At 39.5% G+C, this 25,365-nt stretch overlaps 1 protein-coding gene across 2 annotated transcripts in view; it reads right to left on the bottom strand.

The window, feature by feature from the left end:
* Positions 1–1,117: 1,117 nt before the first annotated feature.
* Positions 1,118–25,365, bottom strand: part of LOC143032472 (monomeric sarcosine oxidase-like) — a 31,904-nt gene continuing 7,656 nt past the window's right edge. For both annotated transcript variants that reach the window (XM_076197314.1, XM_076197315.1), the window contains exons 3-9: positions 19,879–20,014; positions 19,561–19,744; positions 19,298–19,417; positions 10,744–10,929; positions 5,775–5,857; positions 4,862–5,008; positions 1,118–4,128 (exon numbers count right to left, since the gene is read on the bottom strand). In XM_076197314.1, the coding sequence (XP_076053429.1) occupies positions 3,899–4,128; positions 4,862–5,008; positions 5,775–5,857; positions 10,744–10,929; positions 19,298–19,417; positions 19,561–19,744; positions 19,879–20,014 (1,086 nt within the window). In that variant the 3' untranslated portion in view covers positions 1,118–3,898. The remainder of the gene's footprint in view (positions 4,129–4,861; positions 5,009–5,774; positions 5,858–10,743; positions 10,930–19,297; positions 19,418–19,560; positions 19,745–19,878; positions 20,015–25,365) is intronic.

The following is a 25,365-nucleotide window of genomic DNA, read 5'->3' as shown; positions in this document are numbered from 1 at the left end:
CGTGCGTTGGTAAGTTGGAGTATCATTGGGACTGAATACCGAAGGCAAAGAGCGAGGTGATCTGAGAAGAGGACGGGCACCGAAAAGCACTTGACGTTGGTAGGCACGAGTCCACATGTAAGTATGTGATCGAGGGTACCCCCCTCTCCGAGAGTGCGTAGCACCACCAGTGTTCCAGCGAGTAAGATGGTTGTGATGTATAAAGTCGACTAGCCGGGTTCCACTACGATTTACAGTGTCCGATTGGTCACCTAGGGTAGGGTGCCTAGCCTTAAAATCGCCCATGTATATCATACCACGAGTCGTGGGAGTAGGAAGGGCTGCAGTATTCAGCTTACCAGGGGCAGAATAAACGTTACAGAGGCGAATCGTACCACTTCCTAGTGCAACCTCAATAAGTTGGTAAGTCGTGTGGTCCGTACTCGGACCCAAGAGTACTCGTTTGGTACATCCATGCCACACATTAACCCCGGGCATTTGGCACCGCGGGCATTTCCATTGCGACTTGTCTGGTGTAGGTGGTTTTGGCGAGTCTGTCGATGATGTCGAGACAGAGGTAGGTACTGTGGTTGCTGTAGGAGTACGATGAGGGCAGGAACGTGAGTCATGTTCAGCTGAGCACCATGCATACTTTTCATGGGCATTGCAATACCGAGAAATATGTCCGATGCCCCAACATTTGAAGCACCATGGTTTTTCGTCGGGCGTTTTGCGGAGTTCACATGATGGTAGGCAAATGAAGGAAGGAAAAGTTAATATGGGATGGGGCGGGTCAGGTAGGCTCCACATAATAACAAGTCTGTTGATGGGTACCTTATTCTGCAGAAAGCGGCGTACAGAATATACTACTGTTAGTTCCTTAGCTAAGGTTGGCTCAATATCTATAGGATATCGAGTGATGAGATATGTGGGGAACTTGCGCGGTCTATCTACAAAATCTTGTATATCAAGAGGTAACGATAAAATCGCCACATCCTTGACCTTATCTATGATGTCCTGTCGGCGTCTCGATATGTAGATATAACTAGATGTGACAGCTGACATTTTGACCTCGGCTAGTTCTCGATTAAGACCGAACATTGTTAAAAGTTATGGGTATATTGTAAACGCTTAGAAAAGCAATTAACTGTTTATTGTTCTTCAAAGGCACAATATACTTGACACACATAAGTTTATGTTCAGACAATAATATACACATCAACCTCTCCACACCGTGGTTCCACAATGACTGACTTGCAATGGCGTGGCTTCCACCTTAGCGCGGGAAAAACTCTCAGGCCTAGCAACTGACCTTTGTTATACATGCAAATTAAGTACAGATCATACAATAAATCAAATGAAAAAAATTCTATTATATATTGCATTGTACATTCAATCAAAAACAACACAAGATGCACAATAACAAATATTTATATTTCAACACATTCTTACGATTTCGGAAAGCCATCGTAGTTTCTCATTAACTCCTGAATTGCAGTTTGACATACTCGGAACGGGGGGCAAAGGAAAGAGAAGTAGGTGAAGGTGGGGTTGGGGGAGGTGCATTCTGCGTAGCAAGTCGTGATGGAATGGGTGTAGTAGTGTCTCGTAGAGGCAGAGCCTTGTCACTCTTGGTGGCCTTGGCAGCGGGAGATGTCACTTCGCTATTGGCATCGAAATCGTTATCTATGGGACGCTTTGCGGAAGCGTTAGTGAAGTCCATAGGCTGGGGAGATGGATTGACAGGTGTCATTTGTTGGTGATCGTGATAATCAAGACGAGGCCAGTTTTTCAGTGACAGGTCGTCATCATCGCCTAATGCAAGATCCACCTCAATATTTGCAAGGAAGCCGGGACCTGTGTATTCCATTTTACGAAGCAAGTCTGCAGTGCTTGTAACTTGAGCAGTTTTACAAGGTAAGTGGTGTGGCCATGATGTGGGCACCTGCGTCAAACACCTCGCACTGCGCATGCGCAGATGTGAGGAATTCGATCAGGGAGGCCCTCCCCGAGTATTAATCACTATTTCAGCCAAGCTCCACAATAATCAAGTTCACTGATAACACTGCACGATGCATTGAGTTTTAACACGGCCTCCGGCCAACTCCGAATAAAAGGAACACTGTATATCTTGCGAAAAACGGGGTTCAGTAGCAGAGCTTATCCAAGCAACCGCCACCTACCGTGTCCAATCGTGAAGTCAGAGTTGATGATAGCAGTTTAGGAAGAAAGTCAAGCGAGATTTCTCCCCGTCTTCTCCTTTTCTGCATGAGGGGACGGAGAGGGGGTCGCCAATTTAATGAAGCGGCCTTGCTGTGGACGTGCTGTGTCTTGCGACACTGTTCTGACCCAAGGCAGTGGACAAGATGCAGGGATGACCCGTCCTCTAGGAGGTGCCAAGATAAGAGGGAGGGGAGTGGAGTGTATTAGAGATGGAATGGGTGGAAGAGGTTTTTATGCCTTTGTTTTTTGGCTACCTCCCTTATAAGGGAAAAAAGCCTTTGGTATATGTATGTATACATCTTGTGTGCCTTAGTTTCATTTCCCTGGCTTGTCTGGCCATACATCCACAAATGGTGACCCCGATTGAGGACAACCAGGAAGATGGCAGGCTCACAGGTTAAACTTCTCAGTTTCTCCCATGACTTGGAGAGCTGGCTAGTTCACGCCGAGGCATACTTAGCCACCCAGAGTGACATGCCGGACCAGCAAGCCTTCGGAGTGTATATTGCCACACTATCGACGGACATCATTGCTCTCGTCCGTGACATTGTCAGTTCACCATCGAGGGAAAACAAATGTGCCGCCCTCACGACTGCCTTAGAGAACCACTAAGCCACGCCCGATAACGAGCTGTACAAGGAAATTCAGCACAGCGAACTCGGGAACGACCGACCATCACAACTCTTCAGGAGAATTGCCACTCTTAACGCACGGGCAAAGGTGAAGTTGCCCAAGGAACTTCTCCGGTCATCACACCTTCCCAAGATGCCGGATGCTCTCCATTTAAATCTGGAAGCCCTAGCTGCCGACAAGGACGATGACGCCTACTGCTCCATCGCCGACAGGATGTACCAGCGCTATAGGTCCTTACAAGCTTCGACACACACCACGCTCTCTGTGAGGAACATTGTGTGCAGTGATCATGCGGTGAATAGTGTAAGTGGAGTGTGCAGTAAGAACCCAGGTGCCAGTGATCGTGGGATTCATGGTTACAACCCCCGAACTAGCTGTTCCTCAGACATTAGTGCAGTGAGCACTATATCACACATAAATACTCTCTTCTCTTCCTCCACAACCACCAAATACCAGCCTCTGGAAACATATTCATAATCATATCATTCACTGCTCCATTAACACACTAAAAGACAACACATTGCTGCATGCCAGACCCCCTGATATCCATCCCTCTGAATTCTCTCTCCCGAGTAAAGACAGAGTCCACCTGACCAGACTGCAGTTCAGCCACCACCCAGCCCTTCTAAGCTACCAGAAGAGGCTGGATGACCACATTGTGGACAACTCCCCAGGATGTAACACTTCACCCCATACTATTCAACACATAATGGAAGACTGCATTATACACAATCATGCATGCAAACAACACAACATACACTCTATAAAGGATTTGTGGGAATACCCCATTCTAGCCATGGCATTCTTTTGGGGAGACGGGTCTGCTTGGACAGACAGTCTAGGGAATGAAAACAACAACAACAACTAATTTAAGACAGTTTGAAATTTACCATAATTATAGTTATAACATAGCTAGGTAGGTTGGGAACCATACTAATACATTTTACTCCTTCTAGATGAAGCTTACCCATTATCTGATTGTAATTGTCTGATATTGGCCAGAATAGAATTTCTCAACTATGCCACTTTGCTTATTAAAGTAGCTTTCCTCATAACTGGAAATCTATGATTCCCAAACAATCTTGAATTTCTCTCGAGGAATCTCTGAATCCCATTGATCCAGTACAGTAAGTTGTGCTGCCAGACGTCCAATTTCATTGCAACACTGGGCTCCATAGCCATTCCCTCCAAGAGCAATTCCAAACCCATCAGTGACTAGGTCTATATAGGGCATGACATCTGGAGTACTTGAAGTCAGGCATCCATCACCAGTTACACCTTCCACCTTCAAGTCTACAGGGAAGACAATTCATTTTAAACACTTTAGTTAATACTGTTAAAAGAAAGAAAGGATGGGGGTGACAGGGTAATATTCAATAAATACACTAGTCAAGAAATCTATACACTAGAAAAACTGCCTGTAGAGAATAAGGATACAAGATCATCTGCAAAAAAGTTTGGATGTTAAAAAACTAATTTTTCAAACAGGACTGTAGAGGTTGGAATAAATGCCAAGAGAAATAGCATGCAGTCAAAGTAAATGGGAGTTATAGATAAATTACAACACAACAGACTGGGAAGATTGGATATTAGGTAAATAACTTTTCACCAGAAAGCACGATTAAGCAAATATATTACAAAATATGTAAAAAGCATAGCTAGCTATAAATCAACAAGCAATATGCTTGCAATGATTAGTCCAATCATTAGCCACAAAGTGAAGTGGCTAGACATGGGAAAAAAAACATTTCACCCTTTTCACTCAAACAATATACCAACATTTTTCCCTGGAGAAATTAGTGAGAAGGCTTAAGGACTGTTGGCAGCCACTGTGAGCCTATGGATTTCCAGTCAGTGAAACCCAAGGTAACAATTACTATTGTTCATTTTCACCCCATACATAATTAACTTTATGTCCACTGGCTATGTAACCTTCCTCAGTGATTCATGAACTTTCTGTTTCCTTCTCCACCAAACCCAACCAAGAAAAACAAATTCAAGTAACTAAAACTGTTTAGTACTTTACCAGGTATTAAGTGACACAGGAACTGTGAGAGTTGTCTGACACACTCAGGGAAACCTGTCTGAAGGTGATACCAATCTGTCACTTCATCTAGTGTCTCCTTTACTTCTTCAAAGGATTTTAAGTGACCAAGTTTCAAGTACCAGTTCCCTGAATAAACAGAATCATACATTAAACTCTGAATCTGACATAAAACAAAAACATTAAACTTGTACACCTATACATTACAGGGAATAGATAAAATTTACATAGGAGACACCTACACATTAAAGGGAATAGATAAAATCTACATAGGAGACATCATGTTCTAAGCTAAGTCATGAGGTTGTGGGGCCAAGATGGAGAATTTTTTTTTCAAAGGATGTCAAAAAGTACAGCTTTCTATATAGATGCATCATCTCCTGGCTTTAGAAGCTAGTATATTCTAAGCTAAATCCTCACGCAATTTCAAAGCTAGATATGATCATTGAAAAAGAAAATTAGATCTCATGAATATAACTCCTTTCCTGTATATTACAATTAGACAAATAAATACAATTAGGTAAATCCAGTGGTGGGATTCAGGCAGTTCTTACCGGTTTGTGTAAGCCTATTCTTGGAATTTCATGAAATCAACAAACTGGTTATTAAGAATTGGTTTATATAGGCTAATACAGCCTAAGTGATGTATGCAGCATGCTGCTGGCACAGTGAGAGAACCCATTGTTAAAAAACTTTAATCCCACCACTGGGTAAATCCACAGTTAACCTTAGACTAACCACTGAGTCAAAGTTCTCAGATTATGCACTTGTAAATAATGGGCATTTGTATTCAACTGAGAAGTACTTGAAGGTTTTATCACAACTTTAATCAGTTAAAATACAACCCCTACAAAGTCTGAGACAAACTTTCATATACATGAAAAATAAAACTAACCATCAGGATATTTAATAGGTGGTAAAACATATGCTCCATCCAGATCTTCAAATTTCTCTATTATTGTGAAATCAGGCATGGACCTGGGGGGGAAAAATGCAAATCAACTTTTGTTTGTAATAATAACTGCTGCCTTGAGTTTCAAAAACTGTAAACCCACAACACCACAACAGTTACCATTGGTCTTCAAGTACTCCAATAGATCTCCCTGGAAAGAAACTTTGTACTGCTGTCTGTGCTGTACCTAACTGTACTCATCTAATTGTTCATACACAGCTCAACAGTGCAGTGGTAGCATGCGCAACCACTACTACATTGGTCTGAGCTTGAATCCCACCCAGGGCGTGTATGTATGTAATGTCACAGCATTACCCATAGACAGGTCACATATGAGTTCTGAGCTCTCAGCTGGGAAGGTAATAGCTGTCAATCATGAGTCCAACAAGTGATCCAATACCATGGTGAATCACACATACCAAAAGTCCTTTTCCCCTAATATGGTGATACATACATATACCAAGGCTTTTTCCCCCTTACAAGGGAGATAGCCAAAAAAGGAAAAGGCATAAAATCATTCCCACCCATTCCATCCCTGAATACACTCAACACCCCTCCACCCTCCCTCCTATCTTAGCACCTCCTGGATGATGGGTCATCCTTGCACCTTGTCCACTGCCCTGGGTCAGAAGCTTCATTAAATCGGCGACCCCCCTCTCCGTCCCCCCATGCATAAAAGGAGAAGACGGGGAGAAATCCCTTCGGGCTGCGTCAAATTTTGCTCACACATACTACCTCACCCCCCATCCCCCCGCCCATTCCACCTCATGCATCACAACATCATCCATATACAACCATTCTCCATTCACCTCTGTCTTCTGTCCTCTCCCGTCCTTCCTCAACAGACATTCCCCTCTTCCCCAAAGCCCCCTTCACCCCATCCATCCACCTCATCCTAGGACATCCCCTCATGTTCACTCCCTCCACATCTGCCTTCCATACCTCTTTTACTAGTCTTTCTTCACTCATTCTTTCCATGTGTCCAAACCATCCTAATACTCTTTCATCAACCATATCTCCCAACTCCCTTTCCACCCCCGTTCTTCTCCTCACCTCCTCATTTCACATACACACACCCTACACCCATCTTTCATGAGTTCCACATCCATTCTAGTGAGGGATCTAAGCCTAAGATCATGTATTTTTGGGTTAAAAGCATGAAACTTGGCACACTTATCAACAGAGGACAAGATGGTTTTGGGTGCCCCGGTTCCTCAGCCACTTGTAGTCAAGAAAGAAGCAGTGGTAGAAGAAATGTCTCATCAAGTTTAAGTACTATTTTGCCGTCAGACAGACAGACAGATAGACTTATTTGGCAATGAATCAATGTACATGAAGTGCAAATGATGACAAGAACACATAGTTCAGAATAATAATTGCAAATTGCCGAGGATAACACAAAAAGCATGTACGTCACAGGTATAAAAGATGTAAATCAAAGGAAAGCTGTTTTCTTGCATGTTGTGGGCAAAGAAGTGCAAGACATTTTTGACACACCACAACTATATGCATCTGGGATATTGGCTGCATGTTATTGTGGGGTTATAAACTGCTCTGTAGCATGAAGCTGATACTTTATGATCTAACATGGAGCACCCCTATGGACCAAAAACATACATCATTTTGTCTGTGATAGAGGAATCTCTATTCATAGAGAAATTATGCTACTGACACTGCTTCTGACCCAATACAGTGGGTGACATGCAGGGATCCCATCATCCAGGAGCCAAAATAAGAGGGAGGGAGGGGGTGGATGGGAGTGGAACATGTGGGGATGGAATGGGTGTGAGTAGTTTTTATGCCTTTGTTTTTTGGCTACCTTCTTGTAAAGGGGGAAAAAGCCTTTGGTATATGTATGTATTTACCTAGTTGTATTATACAAGAAAACTATGCTCATAGTGACCCATCTTTGTATCTTTCAGCATCAAGCTTGTTCTTAAATTCTTGAATAGTATTTGCACACACTGTTGCCTCATCCAATTTATTCCAGATATCCACCACTCTGTGTGGAAAGCTATTCTTTTTCAGATCTCTTCTATAATTATCCTTTGTGAATTTCTTTTCATGTCCTCTTTTTTTCTCTTGTCCCACTTTAATAAATCATCTCTATCTAGGATTTCCATTCCTTTCATGATTCTATAGTCAGTAGATCTCCTCTTTCTCTTCTTTGTTCCAGAGTTGGTAATTCCAATTTCGACAATCTTTGATTGTATGTCAATTTGGAGAGTGTTGGTGCCATCTTTGTAGTTGCTCTTTGTATTCTTTCTAATTTCTTTATATTCTCTTTAGTACTGGGTGTCCATAGTGTTGCAGCATACTCCAATTTTGGTCTTATTAGTGTAACTAATATCTTTTTAATCATTTCCTCATCCAAATAATCAAATGCCACTTTTACTGACCTTAATAGGTTGAAGGTTTCTCCAACTATTTTGTTGATATGTTTGTCTGGTGTCATGTCTTTGCTGATTATTACTCCAAGGTCTCTTTCCAAGCTTATTTTATGACTTCTTTTTCAAAAAATGATGGAGGAAACACCAAACACGGATTTGTCAATGTTGATCTGTACTCTGTAGTTTTGCAGACGAGTTAGAACTTCCTGTAGGTGTTGTTTGTGCGTCACTGGGTCAGGGCTGGCAATGAGATCATTGATGTACGTGAAGCAGAAGGGAAGGCCTCGCAGGACTTCGTCAATGAAGCGTTGAAAGGTTTGAGCAGTGTTTTTTAATCCAAAGGGCATCTGTGCATATTCAAATAAACCAAAAGGGGTGATAATGGCAGTTTTTGGGATGTCTGCAGGGTGGACAGGGATCTGGTGAAAGGCTTTCATGAGGTTGATCATGGAGAAGGTGCTGCAACTGGAGAGTTGAGAGGAGAACTCCTGGATGTTGAGAACAGGATACCTGTTCTCGACAGTGTGCGAGATGAGAGCATGGTAGTCTCCACACAGTCATAGGTCACCATTCTTCTTCGGGATTATGTGAAGTACATTGGACCAGTTGCTGGAACTAGGGTGGATGATGCCTTGGTGCATAAGTGATTCAAACTCTTGCTTGGCTAGTTTTAAATGCTTGGGAGCTAAGTGGCAAACCTTGGCATGAGTTGGTGGTCCAGTAGTTTCAATGAAGTGAGAAACATGATGTTTGACTGGAGTTGCAACATGTTTGTCAGGTGACAAGTGTTCATGACCTACAATTCCAACTCACTTCTGTTGCCTGTGCTACAGTCTCATTTCCCAATGATGGTTTATTTGAGCTTTAACCCATTACCAATACTTCACATTTTTGGATGATAAAGCTCCTTTTCAACTCTTAACTCTGATATAAATACTGCAGAGATCCATTTTTAATTAGTAGTCTTCCTCATCTTTTATTCTTTTCATGATCTTAGCATTGTCTGCCAACATGTCAGTGTGGCACACTGCACCTTTCATCATATGTAAAGCATTATGGGTACAAGTACTCCTTGTAAGACTTAACTTGTCATTGTGCTTCTTCCTGACATCTTACCCTTTATTGCTGTTCTCATGTACCAGTCTTTTAGGGTTTTGTTTCAGTGTCACTGGCTAACAGAAGGATGGGAGTAGACACCAGTTGTCACCTCTCCTTATGTAAAAAAGTGGTGGAAAAATAATAAAAATTAATAGAGAAAGAACTTGGTCCCCTCAGCACTACACCTCCAGTTGGAAGTGAAGGTGTTAATAGGTTTTCAAGACAGGCAGTACAGAAATGATGCTCTCCAACATCCATCTTGTAGGACCACCATTATCCTAAGCCCTTTTAGAATTATTCACAATCTAAGCAATCCAGAATACAGATCATAAAACAAATACTACTATCAAGACTACTAAATCAAGTCATGCTAAATCTAAATTTAAAATAGTATTTAAACCAAGTAACCCAATATAAACACACAAGAGAAAACATTACCAGAACACAGAAGAACAATACTACCCCACATATGCTCAAGTCATCACCCAGCACAAAAATGATACCAACAGAAAAAGAAAAATATTATATTTCAATTCAGTACCATATTTCAGACAACACTACAAAGTCTCTTCCTTGAGTGATCTATAGGCCAACCTAATGGCAGGGCCATATTCCATCAAGCCAAGTAAACACTCACACTACACCTTCCCATCTTAACACCTCATTAATGATGGGTAATCCCTGTCCCCCACTACACTCCTTATGTCAGAGGCAATGCAGTAAGACAGAGCACCTCTATAGCAGGGCCCAACAGCCAAAACTGGTTTTACCACCATTTCATTATAGTGCCCCACTCCCCTCACTCATTTAAGATATATACAGAGCAGAAAAAGAAATCACTTTGAGGCACATTGCATTACTTGTAGACTACAGTTAGATAAAGAATATATTATCCTACCCTGTCCAGCACTCATTTCAGACAACTCAACAAAAATTGTTCAATGAGTGACTTGTGGACACAGACAGTTTCCAAAGTCTTCTCTAATTACACATGGGTAGACAAGGAGGGAAGGTGACATGTAAATAAAGCAGTGAGGATAAACCAGCTTGGGCTATTAAGCCCTGCTATGGAGATAGTGTGTTTTGCTGCATTGATTCCTACCTAGTCAGTGGGCAGGGTGTAGGGATAGCCCTTCATTCACAAGGACCTAATACAAAGAAATGGATGTGAGATGGGTGAAGGGTGCCCTGGCTGGCTACCATCCTTATAAGGTGGAAGAGGCCTTTTGGTAAATACAGTAGACAATTATACAAAACTTTTCCTTAAAATAATCACACTTGCATACCAAAAGGTCCTCTCCCCTTGTAAAGATGGAATACCCTGATATATTTATATATTTTCTGATAACAATGTATAGTGCAAAATTTAAGTCTTGCACAATGAGACTGCTGCTTTGTTAAGATTAATTAGTTTTAATGCTTACCTTAACCTCATGGCTTCCTCCTCCTTAACCTTAAGGAATGCAACAGTCTGAGTTCTTAGTTCAAGCTTTGGAACTTTCCCAGGAGCAACATGCTGGAACAATGGTATTAATGATGCATAACCACCTGTTGCAACAAGCACCTTTTCTCCCACTATTATTTTGCCTGATTCAGTTATGGCCTTCCACCTAGAAATTTACAACAATGATTAATGTTAACAAAATGGAGATTGATGAAATAATACAAGCACCATGAAAGGAGCAAAACACATTTTGAAAAAGACCAAACAAGTACAAAATTTTAGAAATGGGCAAAATCTAGAAGAGCCCATCATGGAGTTATACAGTGTGAATTGAAACAATCAAGAAAAAAAGAAAAGGTCTGGGAGTCTTAATTAGGGATGGACTGTCACTCAAATAATTACACGCACACACGATCGTCGAATTGGTGGCAAAGATTGGAACTCCAGAAAAAAAATGCAATTTTCATGGATTTCCATGATGAGGAAGTACCTGTGTTGTATTAGTAGGGAAGGGGAAAACCGTAGTGTAGTGGGAAGGGGAAGAAAAAGGAGAAAGGGAGGGATTATTGAGGAAAATGGAAGAAAATGAGGAAGGGGAAGAATGGGCCCAGGACGTCAGAGGGAATGTAAACGAGAGATGTGCAGATGACACAGGTGAAGTCAAAGAAATCAGTAAAGGCATTAGAATTAGAAATATAGATAAGAGCAGCACCATAGAAAGTGAAGATAATTATTTCTATGGATTTAATGAGGGAGGAGATGACAACCTCTCCTGATTAGCAAGTCTAGAGGAAAAACTAACAAAAATGAACGAATCATGGGAGGTTAGGTTTAGCCAACTTGCACTGATTACACAAAGAGATGATAAATTGGAAGAACTAAAGAAGGAGAACCAAAACCTAAATAAATAGAAGAATTAAAAAGACAGTTAAAAGAAGTAAGGGATGAGAATGAGGAATTAAAGAAGAAGAATAAAGAGAATAATGAGTCCATAGCAAAAGAGGTAAGTGGTTGGAAAAAGGTTCAGGAGAATAGCAAAATTTTATTTAGAGATATAGTGAAACAACAGATAAAGGAACACACTAAGGACACAGTTATTAAAGTGATGAGAGAGAAGGAAAATATAGTAAGAGACTTAGCAGATAAAAAGAAATGTATAATTATATTAGGAATGGAAGAGAAACATAATCCAAATAGAGTAAGATGAGATGAGTAAGAGATGAGAAAGAAAGAGTGAACAAGGTACTATAAATATTTCCAGAAGGTGAACAGGAAATAGGGAAAGAAATTGAAGAAATATATAGACTGGGGAAGTACAGTATAGACAAGACCAGACCAATTAAGGTTAAATTCAGGTCACAAACAATAGCAGAGAATGTCTTATCAAAAACATACAACTTAGAGACGTCAAGTGGGAGGAGAAAGTCCCCCCTATGAAAGAAATACAGTAGAAGTAACAAAGAATGAAATAATGAATCACTTGAGTAATCTTGATGTCAGAAAATTGCATGGTCCAGATGAAATGGCAAACTGGATTTTGAGAGAATGCAGGGACGAACTAACTCTCTGAATTCTTTCTATTTTCTTTATATTCTTTTTGGTACTGGGCGACCACAATGTCACCACATATTCTGATCTAGAACTTATCATTGTGACCAACATTTTTTTAATAATTTCTTTGTCCAAATATGTAAATGCCACTTTTATTGACCTTAGCAAGTTGTAGGATTCTCCAACAATTTTGTTTATCTGTTTGTCATAGGACAAGTTGTTTGAGATAATTACACCCAAATCTTTTTTGGATCTCTCCTTCTTTACCTCCTTGGTTCCAATTTTATATTGTCCTGATATTCTGTTTTTGCTTTTTCCAAACTCCATTATGCTACACTTCTTAATATTGAAGTCTACTTCCCATTTCTGACTCCAGTTCCATACCTTATTCAGGTCTTCCTGTAGTGATTTGCAAGCCTTTTCAGCTTTTACTTTCCTTAACAGTTTGGCATTGTCTGCAAAGAAGCTCATGTAACATTCCACATCATCATCCATGTCATTCACATAAATAGCAAACATTATTGGAGCCAATACAGATCCTCCACTAATCACCTCTTTCCAATCTGAGTACTTTTCTCTAAGCACTACTCTCATCTTTCTACCAATCAGGAAGTCCTCCATCCATTTTAGTAGGTTCCCTTGTACCCCTCCTTTGTGTTCCAGTTTTTTTAATGATATTTTGTGTGATACTTTATCAAAAGCTTTTTGGAAGTCCAGGAAGGCATAATCAGCCAATCCGTTCCTTTCTTGCACTATGTCTATTAATCTAGAGTAGAAACATATTAAGGTACATGATCTTCCTTGTCTGAACCCAAATTCTTGGGTTTATTATATTGTTATCTTCCAGGTGTTTTACCCATCTATTCTTGATGATTTTCTCACAAATTTTGCCTGTAGTGTTTGTTAGTGAGACTGGCCTATAGTGAGTTAGTTTGTCCTTGTTTCCTCCTTTATATATGGGTACAATTTTAGCATTTTTTCAGTCTTTTGGTATTTTTCCTTCTCTGAGTGAGCTATCTATTATGTTATGTATTTTGTCCATTAGTTCTTCTTTGCATTCTTTTAGAATCCAATTTGCAATTCCATCCAGGCCATGTGATTTCCTGACATCAAGGTTTGATAGGTGTTCCAATATTTCTTTTTGTGTTATTGTTATCTCGCTCATGGGGGGAGATTGCCTTTCATTATTCCATGGTCATATTTGCAATTCCATCTGGGCCATGTGATTTCCTGACATCAAGGTTTGATAGGTGTTCCAATATTTCTTTTTGTGTTATTGTTATCTCACTCATGGGGGAGAGCACTTTTCATTACCTTCGTCCCAATATTGTGCTTTCTCTCTAGTGCAGACAGATTTGAAGTGATTATTCATGACTTCGGCTATTTCTAATTCTTCTGTGTATTCTATATTCCCTTGGCGTAGTTTCACCATTTCCTGTTTATTTTTAAGTTTACCATTCATGTATCAATAGAATAGTTTGGGTTGCTCTTTGCATTTATCTATAATATCCTTTTCATGGTTCCTTTTTTCCTCTCCTCTCACTTTAACATACTCATTTTCCAGGTTTTTTTTTTTTATCTTTTCTCCACCTTTTCCAAGCTCTGTCCCTTCTGTCTTTTGCCTCACTGCATCTTTTGTTGAACCAGCATTTAATGTACCTTCTCTCTGAGTCATTGTGTATTCCATGGTCATATCCAGTAGTACATTACCCCACAAGTCATCTCCTCCTCACACTGTCATGTTTTCCCAACAAATTTCTTTGCAATTGAAGTCCCCCATAATTACCAGATTACCCCCGCCCATTAGTATCTCATTTAATGATTGCCTTGTATCTTCTAGCATTTTTGTATGCTCATTCTCTTTCCAAGTGTTCATTTTTGGGGGCACATAAGTCACCACAAACTTTCTGCTTTTCATGTTCTTGTCTTCGACTTTTATCATGATCAGTTCTACATTACCTTAATTTGCCCTCTGCAATTTTTGTTACATTCAAATTTGTCATCTTGACATCTTCTGACAAATGAGGCAAAAAAAAATATTTTTTTAAGGTTAATTGTCTAGTCTTGGTGATCCCAAGGTGGGCACACATAGTCACATGAGTTAGCCTCACAGTCTTCTCCCTAATCTTCCGTGGAACTACTATTTGGGTAACATCACCTCCTACTTTTTCTTGTGCTTTATATTTTCTCATAAGTACACCATCTTCTATGACAAACTTGGTTTTGCTGTATTCCTCTTTCTGCTCCTCCTCCTCAGCTGCTTGATGTACCTCCTCCAGCTTCGGGTCCTCTTGTTGTAGCCAGATGAGTTCTTCTCTATCTATGGCTTTCTCAAAGATCATTTCTTCTGCTTGGGCATCACCTCCCTGGTCTCCTCTTACATCTTCTGCTGCTACCTGCTTCTCTTCCACACTAAGTTCATCTTGTGACTCCTTCAGGATCTCATCTGCAACATCTGCTTCAAACAGGAGACTTAGGTTGGTATCACCTTGTTCATCATCCTCTTGTACTTTCTTGCCCTGAAATCTGGTGATGACTGCCATCACCTTGTCATCATCCTCTTGTACTTTCTTGGCCTGAGATCTGGTGATGACCACCACTGGATTCTCTATGTCAGCTTTGTCATTTTTTGTCTGTTTGGTCATGGGGTCGTACCGTCTCGAGTCTAACCTGGACTATCTCACCTAAATCATTCCCAAGGAGGATAGCTATTCCTTTCACTGGAAGTTCCGCTACTCCTACTTCAATGCTGTCTGACCATCTATTTCAAGTAATACCTTAGCTATGGATGCTAATGTCATCACTCCCACAGCTAATCCCATGGTGAACTGAACTATGTGCCTATTTTCTAATCCTGGTATCACATTTGGCCTCACAATGGTGGGGGATGCCCCGGTGTCTTGCAGAGCCTTGACCACTCCCCTCTATTCCTATCTTAGTATCTTTTACATGAGATAACTACTCTTGACTGACTACTGTATTTTCCATCTTGTCTAACTTACTTTCACCAACACAGCAATTGCTCCCATCCTTCTTAACTGCTTCTTTCTTCTCATTTGTCTTGCTAGAGTCCTTTTCTTGTCTCCAGTCTTGTGTGTCCCCTTTTCCATTTCCTCTGGGGCAATTTTCCATCCCAAGACCAAAATTTCTGCAGGTATAACATCTACTCTGATTTACATCCCTCCTGTATCTCTTACCTGTACTTTTGTACACTTGGCTTAGCATAACAATCCTGAGTTCTATCCCTACTCTCCCACAACTAAAACACTGGACTGGTTTCCTCCAACTATCCCCAACTTGTGGCCTCGCATATCTCTGACTCAGAATCACATAAGAACCTCTGTTGTCACCCCTCTGAGTTTGTATCATGCTTTTCTTCCTATTTTCACTTATCCTTAACGCAAAATTTTCTGCAAAACTCGCTGCAATAAGGTTTCACATTTCTGCATGGTCACATATAGCTTAGTCTCATAGTTCAGTAAGTTAATGTGGAGCATTTTCCGCATACATCCATTTATCTAGGTCACTTCACATTCCTGGCTAGATCCATATATCCATAACCAATATCCTTCCTGACTTCTCTGAATTTCTTTCTGAAATACTCTGGAGAAATCTCATATGCCTTTAATATTTCGCTCTTAATCTGATCATAATTATATATACCATCTTTATCAAATATCATGTACACATTTAAGGCTTTTGAGGGTAGGCTAGATTTTATTACTGACCAGAGATCCAGTCTCCATCCCAATTGTTTCACTATACCTTTGAATGTAGAAAAGAACAATTCTGGATCCCTTTCACTAAATTTGGGGGTAAGTTGACTCACTTTTATGATATCCTCTACATTTCTCTCACTACTCACCCAAGCTGACTGTTGCGCAGGCTGTCCTGCTAAAACTCTATTTGTTTCCCTTCAAGACTCTGTCTCCTGTCTAAGATAGACCTCACTACATGATTCAGCTCTAGATTTCCTACTTATTCTATTTTCACTCTTATTTTCTACCATATCATAATATCTTCCTCTTTCCCGTGGAAGTCTTTTATTTTCAATCCTAACTTCCTCCTTGTAACATCTCTCTCTTACTCTTGGTAATGTTTCACTTATCCTATTTTCACTCCTGTTACCCTCCATACTATAATGTCTGTCCCTTGCCTGTGGAGATTCTTCAAAGCCATGAAACTGCCTCCTGTCTTAGATTGACTTCATTATGTCTCATTCCACTTTCAATTCAATTTCCCACCATGTAGTACCTCCCTCTTATCCTATTTTCACTCCTGTCATCCTCCCTACTATGACATCTGATATAATAACCCCTACAGATTCTTTGGTGCATAATGATAAAATAGGGGCATTACTTTTGGAACTACCCTCATAAGATCGATCATGGTTTTGAATTGACATGATGATCTAAATTCTCTACCTTTCTATTTCCTCTTAAGTATTTTGCACACATCAATTATTTCATCAAGTGAAAATTAGAATTAATCCTGGACAGGACCCCATTTATATGTCATGGTCTAGCATTTGTATTTGAGTTGATGAATCAAACCTGGCCGTGATTTGATCAGTTCCTTCAGTCCAGTAGCTAGTGTGGCTAATACCTTCTATTTGGATTTTTTTATCTTGCGTTGGAATAAAAAAAAAAAAAAAGAGGTGAGGTGCAAAAACTGTTTAATTTACATAATATAAAAAATAATGAAGCACCCTTGCTGTGGATGTGCTGTGTCTTGCAACACTGCTTCTGACCCAGGGCAGTGGACATGGTGCAAGGATGACCCATCATCCAGGAGGTGCTAAGATAAGAGGGAGGGTGGAGGGGTGTGGAGTGTATTCAGGGATGGAATGGGTGGGAATGATTTTATGCCTTTTCCTTTTTGGCTACCTCCCTTGTAAGGGGGAAAGAGCCTTGGTATATGTATGTGTAAAGAATAAATTTTAACTTACACTGAATCAGAGGGTATGAACAGGGTATGAGCGAGGGAGTGAGAGAGACGCCAAGGCCTGTGCCCCTTCCTTATATACAGGGACGCACAGCATAAGTGCCAATGGCAGGTGCCAATTTGTTATGTCTTTAAGCCTAATCTATTTCTATTTACCTGGCTTAACACAACCCATCCACTTCTTTATTTCTGTGTGAAGAAGGTTTACAATTTATCAAACATTACCTATCAAACTTAAAGTATCAACCCATATACACAAAGATTTTACTTTTATATGCTATAGTTGTTTTGATGCCCTCTGCTGTAGAAAGCTCCTCTGCCATCTGTGCAGCAAAAACACCCGCAACTGGTCATTTATCTTAAGTTATTTATGTTTATAATCCTACATCTCATTATCTTGCTTAAGATAACCTAATTGTGATCAAATTCGACATCCATACACATTTTCATTAAGGGTGGCAAACAATTATGGTTCTTGCTAGGATGTGGCTTATGGTGCCACACTCATGTCTGTGTTATCGTGATACATGAGACACCATTAAAATTGACAGATGACACATCATGGAACATGACGAGGGCAGAAACATGGAGCATAAGAGTTTAAGTATGTTTCAGATGAAATGCCTAAGAAGTATGGTAGGGGTACTAGGCTGGAGAGAGTGAAAATGAGGACATGAGGAGGAGAGCAGGTGTGGAATGGGAGTTGGTAGATAGGTGTTGATGAAAGAGTACTGGGATGGTTTGGACACATCAAAATAATGAGTGAAGAAAGATTAGTAAAAGATATGTAGAAGGCAGAGGTGGAGGAAATGAACATGAGGGGATGACCAAGGATGAGATAGATGGATGGGGTAAAAGAGGCACTGGTAAAGAGGGGAATGTCTGTTGAGGAAGGTAGGGAGAGGACAGAAGATAGGGGTGAGTGGAGAGTGGTTGTGTATGGATCATGATATGATGCATGGAAGGGAGTGGGTGGGGGATGGGGGAATGAGGGAGTATGTGTGAATGATATTTTGACACAGCCTGAAGGGATTTCTCCCCATCTTCTCATTTTCTGCATGAGGGGAGAGGGGGAATTGCAATTTATATGGAGCAGCATTGCTGTGGATGTGCTGTGTCTTGTTACATTGCTTCTGACCTAGGGCAGTGGGCGAGATGCAGGGATGACTCATCATCCAAGAGGAGCCAAGAAATGAGGGAGGGAAGGGTGGTGAATGGGAGTGGAGTATGTGGGGATGAAATGGGTGGGAGTGGATTTATGCCTTTGACTTTGTCTACCTCCCTTGTTTTTGTTTGTTTGTTTTTTTTTTTTTTTTTTTTTTCCATCAAGGGTGTGGGCTTATGTCTTAAGACCTTTTCTCTTGTGAGCTTATGTCTTGGGAGCATTTGTCTTGTGAGCTTATGTTGTGGGATCAGCATGATCACCACACAAAGACATTAGAAAAATAAAGATAGTATATAGCACAGTAATTAAAAAGATCCCTGAACTGGCTGACAATATATGTAAGGAGAGAATACATAAACTCAGATTGCCTGTACCAGAAGAAAGAGTAGAAAGAGGTTATAAATAGCTATCTTTAGAAAAGTGATGGGTAGAAAAAATTGATAGTGAAAATCTGTTAGTACAGGATAAAAGAAAATAAAAAAACTAATGAAGACAGACTGCTTGAAGGGTGTTAAGAAATAGCTATCTACACAGATGCATTAATCTGCAGAAAAAATTACATGAAAAAACAATCTAAGGGGACAACACAAATTAATCTAATGCAAAGTTTGATATATGGAGATATACAGATGAGACCCTATGAGCATAGCTAAAAACCTGTAAATTACAAATATGTTAATTCAATTAAGTAGGTAAATCCACATGCAAAATAAAAAATACTGACATCCATAAACACACCTATATAAATGAGGCACTTGAAGATTTCAAGAGTTTAAAGGTTAGTATCATTCTGAATTAAGATAATCACAGAAGATGGAATTATATAGAGATTTGGTCTCAACTGCAATGAAACTAATAACAGGTAAACACTTGCTTTCTGGGTTGACTACTGGAAGGTTCAATAGTGTGAACAATATCTTCAACAATTTCAGTTCCTTGCTGTTTTGCTATCTGTTTGTGGACTGACACAAGTTTTCTTGGATCCAAATGACCACTATAAAACAAGGAAAAATATTAGTATCACAAAAGGTAATAATACAGGTACACAGTTATGTTTAGTAGAACTTGCAGTAAAATGATTTATCAACAAAAGCCTGGTGTGACTAGCTATTTAAACCAAAGTTGTCCAAACCTTACCCACACTTATTCCATATCACACATGCTTCTTCTGGGAAATTCAAGTATGGACATTTTTCCCTCCAAGTTTGACTGATATCTTCATCTCCTGGCATCATTATGTGGTTGATTGAACAACAATTACTATTTTCACTTTCCCTCTGATGAATGTTTAGAAATCCAACATTCTTGAAGAAATCAATACCTATTAGATAAAATATACAGAGAGAGAATTTCTTGATATTTCATGGTGAGCTAATAACTACCCTAAGGCACAAATTACTTGACTTCTTATCCATATTAAGGTCCTATTGAATATAAAAATGAAAACAATATTACCTGATCTTTTCTGCAAGTCATCAAATCTCTCCAAAGCTTTAGCTGTCAACTGATTCCAAATTTTCTTTACCTTTTGTGTGCTACATATTCTACCAGCATCATACCAACACCCATGAATGTAGTGATCTTTTCGTGACTGAAAGTACAGTAATAATACATCACCATAATTTTCAAATTCATATACTATAGGAACTTTCACAACAAATCTTCCAATGTGAGTGTAGATCATTTTTCATCAAATTAAAAGTAATGGTAATCTACTTTTAACTTAAAAAAATTCTTCCTTTCCACTTATGTACATATACCCACAGGTTTAATAATAGTAAATTGACACAGAGGTGTAATGCCATGGTATTTGTCTGGAAATATATATATTATTTTGTTTCATGATGATGTCAAGTAGGGAGTGTAGAGGCAAGCCAGGAGGACCGCCCCCCCTCCTTCCTTTCTCCCTACCTGCCAATGTGATTTTCTCTTTCTTAGTAACATGACCACCTTTACTACAACAACCGTACCTTCCATGTTTTAGTAGGGAGAGCATGCCCCCAAGCTAAGGTATCAGCTTGTCCATGTCCATGAGGATAGAGCTTTGAATTGGTTTATCAACAAAAATTCTGCATTTTCGAGGAAAAAATGGGAGAGTGGGATAATCCCATAACACCGGAAATATAGGTCACTAGAAACACCCAGTTTGGGTTACATACAAGGAGTTAGATGGGTATAGCCATTACTGGGTTAAGGAATGGGAGACTAATCAGAAAGAGGGTAGCATCAGCAAGGGGAGCCACCATGTCATTTCTGATGAGGATTCCGTTCATGCAGGTCAGTTTCTCTATTTCTTTCCTCCCCTCCCCTCAATAAGATACACTGTAAAATCATGAAATATTGTAAAGTAACAGATGTGTGAATATGAGTATATGAGTATATATATATGTATATATATACTGTATATATATATATGTATATGTATATATATGTATATATATATGTATATATATGTACATATATATATGTATATATATGTATACATATATATATATATATATATATATATATATATATATATGTATATATAGTGACCAATGATTTTGGCAAAAACTATTTTTTCTATTTTAAGACAGTATTTCAAAATATACCTATGCCTAATGACTAACAGTTTATATAACTTAACAGAATTGCTTTATAGAGTGGTAAAAAAGACCTTAATTACAACACTTTCATTAATAATTCATCAACTTGGTTTTTCCTAAAACACTGAAAAAAAAAATTCTACAATTTTAAAAACTGATATAGGCATTTGAACCGCAGAAATAGTCATTTATAAGGTGATTAACATGTTTACTTCAATATATTTTGTGTTTTAATTTTTTTTATTTATATTTTTAACAATTTTATCTTTTCCAGATTCTTTGGTTAATCTTAATCATGGTAATTTCAAAAGCCAAAAGGGAAACCATCATTCATCTCCACCAGGGTGGTCTTTCAACAAAGGAAATTGTTGCCAAGCAACTTGCGTCATGCCGAACAGTATACAGATTGATAAAACAATTCAAAGAGACAAAGTGCACAGTGGTAAAAAAGGCCCCTGGCAGGAGAAGGCTGTCGTCAGCTCGTCAAGATAGGGCTTTGGTGCGCCATTCGTTACGGGAAAGGACTGCCAGCAGTTCAGAGCTTGTTTTAGAATGGGAGAAGGACGGTGTCCATTCCTCAGCACGAACAGTTCGACGTCGACTCTTGGACAATGGACTTGCCTCAAGGAGAGCTGCAAAGAAACCTCTCCTGACAGCAAAGAACATATGAGACCGGCTCGCTTTTTGCAGAAAATACCAGCATTGGACTGCTGAACAATGGTGCAAAGTCATTTTCTCTGATGAAGCTCCGTTTCCCCTTTTTGCTACCTTCGGAAAAAGCCTCGTTCGACGACGAACAGGCGAAAGATTTAACAAGGAGTGTGTCGTTCCAACGGTGAAGCATCCTGCCACTCTTCATGTCTGGGGTTGCTTTTCAGGTAAGGGAACTGGAGCACTAACGATTCTGCCCAAGAACACAGCAATGAATTCGGCCTGGTACCTGGATGCCCTGAACGCTCATCTCCTAACGATTGCTGATCAGTTTCCCGACATTGAGGTTGTTTACCAACATGATGGCGCGTCCTGTCACAATGCAAGAGTAGTCACAAAGTTTCTTGATGATCATGGAGTAGAGATTTTGGGTCCTTGGCCTGGAAACTCAGCTGATCTGAATCCAATCGAAAATTTGTGGTCAATCGTCAAACGTCGAGTGAACAGTAAGAAGCCGACAAACTTAACTCAACTTGGAGCCTTAATTGAGAAAGAGTGGAAATCAATTGACCAAAATGTCATCATAAGATTAGTCCACAGCATGCCAAAGCGCATCAAAACCGTTTTGAAGAAGCGTGGCCAACATTGCAAATATTGAGAATAATTGCTCTTTTGTTATTATGATTGTCTTTGTTAATATAAATTGTTTGTGAGCAATTAATGTTATTATTTATCCTTAATAATGTTTTCCGGAAGTGAAAAGTAAAATAAATACGCTTAATGACACCTCAGATTAATGAGAAAATCACAATATTTGCTTTTGCCAAAATCATTGGCCACACCTGTATATATATATATATGTATGTATGCAAAGTAGACCACTTCGAAAAAGAAACTAACGAAGCAGAGCACTGTCTTATATTACATCTTCAGTGCAAAAAGTACATAGTTGATAGAAATACATAGATTATATATACATGAAAAAGGAACAAGGACAGTTTACAAAAGGGTAGAGGCAATTTACCCCCTGGAAGGCGGACTGTCAGGTCGCAAGGGTCAATGTGTCCGCTAATGAGCTGACAGCCCGCCTTCCAGGGGGTAAATTGTCCTCTACCTTTTTATAAACTGTCCTTGTTCCTTTTTCATGTATATATAATCTATGTATTTCTATTAACTATGTACTTTTTGCACTGAAGATGTAATATATGAAAGTGCTCTGCTTCATTAGTTTCTTTTTCCAAGTGTTCTACTTTGCATAAGTGAACACACATACCCATGTTCTTATTAGCATGTGTGTATATATATATATATATATATATATATATATATATATATATATATATATATATATACATATATATATATATATATGGTTAAAAACTGCTCAGTAACATGCAGCTGATAATTTAGGGTCTATATGAGGTGCCTCTATGAACCAGAGCCACACATCATTTTGTCTGTGGTAGAGGAAATCTCTATTCTTAGAGAAATGATGATACTTTATTATAATACGATTGTCCCTCTGTTATGGTGTCCCCCCACTCTTGTTACTGTCCTGTACCACTTCTCTGAATATTCATTTTCTCATTTCCCCAAACCCTGTGATGGGGGAAAAGAATAATGCCACCAAGTCTTTCCACTTGAGTTATAAAAGGCAACAAAATGAGACATTGATACTAGGTATTCTTCTCCCTGTAGCCCCAAAAGGGACATTCCTAAAAAAAAAAAAACAAAGGCATAAGAGGGTCTGGAAATTTTCCAAACAGAACCCAGAGGTTTGGGTTTTTTTATGTGTGAGGATGTAGTACAGATTAGACTAAAAGGGAAGAGATAGCCAGTATGTTTGTGAGAAGAAAGATGGATGTGTTGGCATTGAATGAAACAAAGTTGAAAGGGAGGGGTGAGTTTGAGTTTGGGAGTGTGGTTGGGAGGGTCACAGGAGTGAAGAGAGGACAAGGGAGAGAAGAGGTGACTATACTAGGTATATGTATGTACTGCATGACACTACTACATATCTTACATAACCTACTGCATGATACTACTACATGTGACAGTAGTACTAACAAGTAAACTACTCAAATGGATGAAAGATTTTGTTAAGGGCAGGTCATGAAAATAAGATGTCAGGATGAGGAACAGAATCAGCAGAACACAACAAGGTTTGTTGGCAGTACCTGTAATGTTTCTTACCTATGTTAATGACATAATGATAGGTACAAGTTTTGCTAGCATATTTGTAGATGATACAAAGTTCATGACAGACTATTAGCTGTTGCAAAAAGATCTAGACTATGTACACCTAGAGCCAAGAGTGAAAAATTAATTTCAATACAAAGAAATGCAAAGTATTAGAAATGTGTAATAGTTTCAAAAGACCATTACTGAATTATTCTTTAGGAAATAAATCCCTTACAAAGGCAAAAGATGAGAAAGATGTGGGAATGCTAAATGACAAACTGTCATCTGACAGACCTATCATCAAGATTGTGGGAGAGACATACTGACTGGAGCATAGAATTAAAGTGGCTTTTCACTAAATGCATGAAGTGATGATGAAAAAAAAATAGAAAGCATAACCCATCCAAGACTATGCATTAGCAATATGGTCTCTACATTAAGTAAAAGATAAGAGCAAGAATGAGAGGATACAAAGACCAGCAATCAAACTGATTCCAACCAGGCAAATAAGCCATAAAAGATTAAACTAAAAACACTAAATCAGTAATCATTGAAGGGCAGGTGACTTGATTGTGTGAATTTAAACAAATTATGATAATTGGCTAGTGAGGTTGTTTACTGAGTGTCCAAGGTAGGGGAGAGGGCTGAAGGACTGGAGGAGTGCCTGTATATTTCTGTGGTTGTAGTACTTTTAGAGAGATCAGTTTGTTGAGTGTAGTTGGAAAGGCTTTTGGGAATGTTTTAACTGAAAGGATTAGGAAAGGAGCAGAGGGAGTAATTGGTGAGGAGCAATGTGGGTTTAGGAAAGGTAGATGATATGTAGATCAAATTTCTATGGTAAGGCAGATTTGTGAAAAAGCTTTGACAAAATGTTAGGATGTTTTTTGAGCCTTTATGGATTTTGAGAAAGCTTATGACAGGGTAGACAGGAAGGCATTGTGAAGGTATTGCAGATACATGGGATTAGGAGAAACCTGTTATAGGCTGTCAAGAGTTTTTACTAGAGTAGTAGAGCCTGTGTTAGGATTGGAAATGAAGAGAGTGAGTGGTCTGAGGTAAAGGTGGGGCTATATTAGGGCTGTGTTATGTCACCATAGCTATTCAATGTGTACATGGGTGGGGTTGTACAGGAGGTAAATACATGGGTAATGGGCAGTCAAGAGTTTTATGTGAGTAGTAGAGCCTGTGCTAGGATTGGAAATGGAGAGAGTGAGTGGTTTAAGGTAAAGGTTGGGCTGCATCTGGGCTGTATCATGTCACCATGGCTGTTCAATGTGTACATGGATGGGGTGGGTAATGGGCAGGGGATTGGAGATGGTTAGAAATAGTGGAGAGAATTGGGAGGTGAACTAGTTGTTGTTTGCAGATGACACTGCAGCTGTGGCAGGGTCAGAGAAAGGATTAAGGCAGTTAGTGACGAGGTTTGGAAAGGCATGCCATAGGAGAAAGTTGAAGGTAAATGTGGGTAAAACTAAGGTGATGAAATGTACAAGGAGAGAGAATGGCAGCAAGTTGCAAGTAAATCTTA

Source organism: Oratosquilla oratoria, chromosome 13 (assembly GCF_046742065.1).
Source record: "Oratosquilla oratoria isolate Oo_2021 chromosome 13, ASM4674206v1, whole genome shotgun sequence".
Taxonomy (NCBI): Eukaryota; Metazoa; Arthropoda; class Malacostraca; order Stomatopoda; family Squillidae; genus Oratosquilla; species Oratosquilla oratoria.
This window is presented reverse-complemented; position numbering and strand designations above follow the sequence as displayed.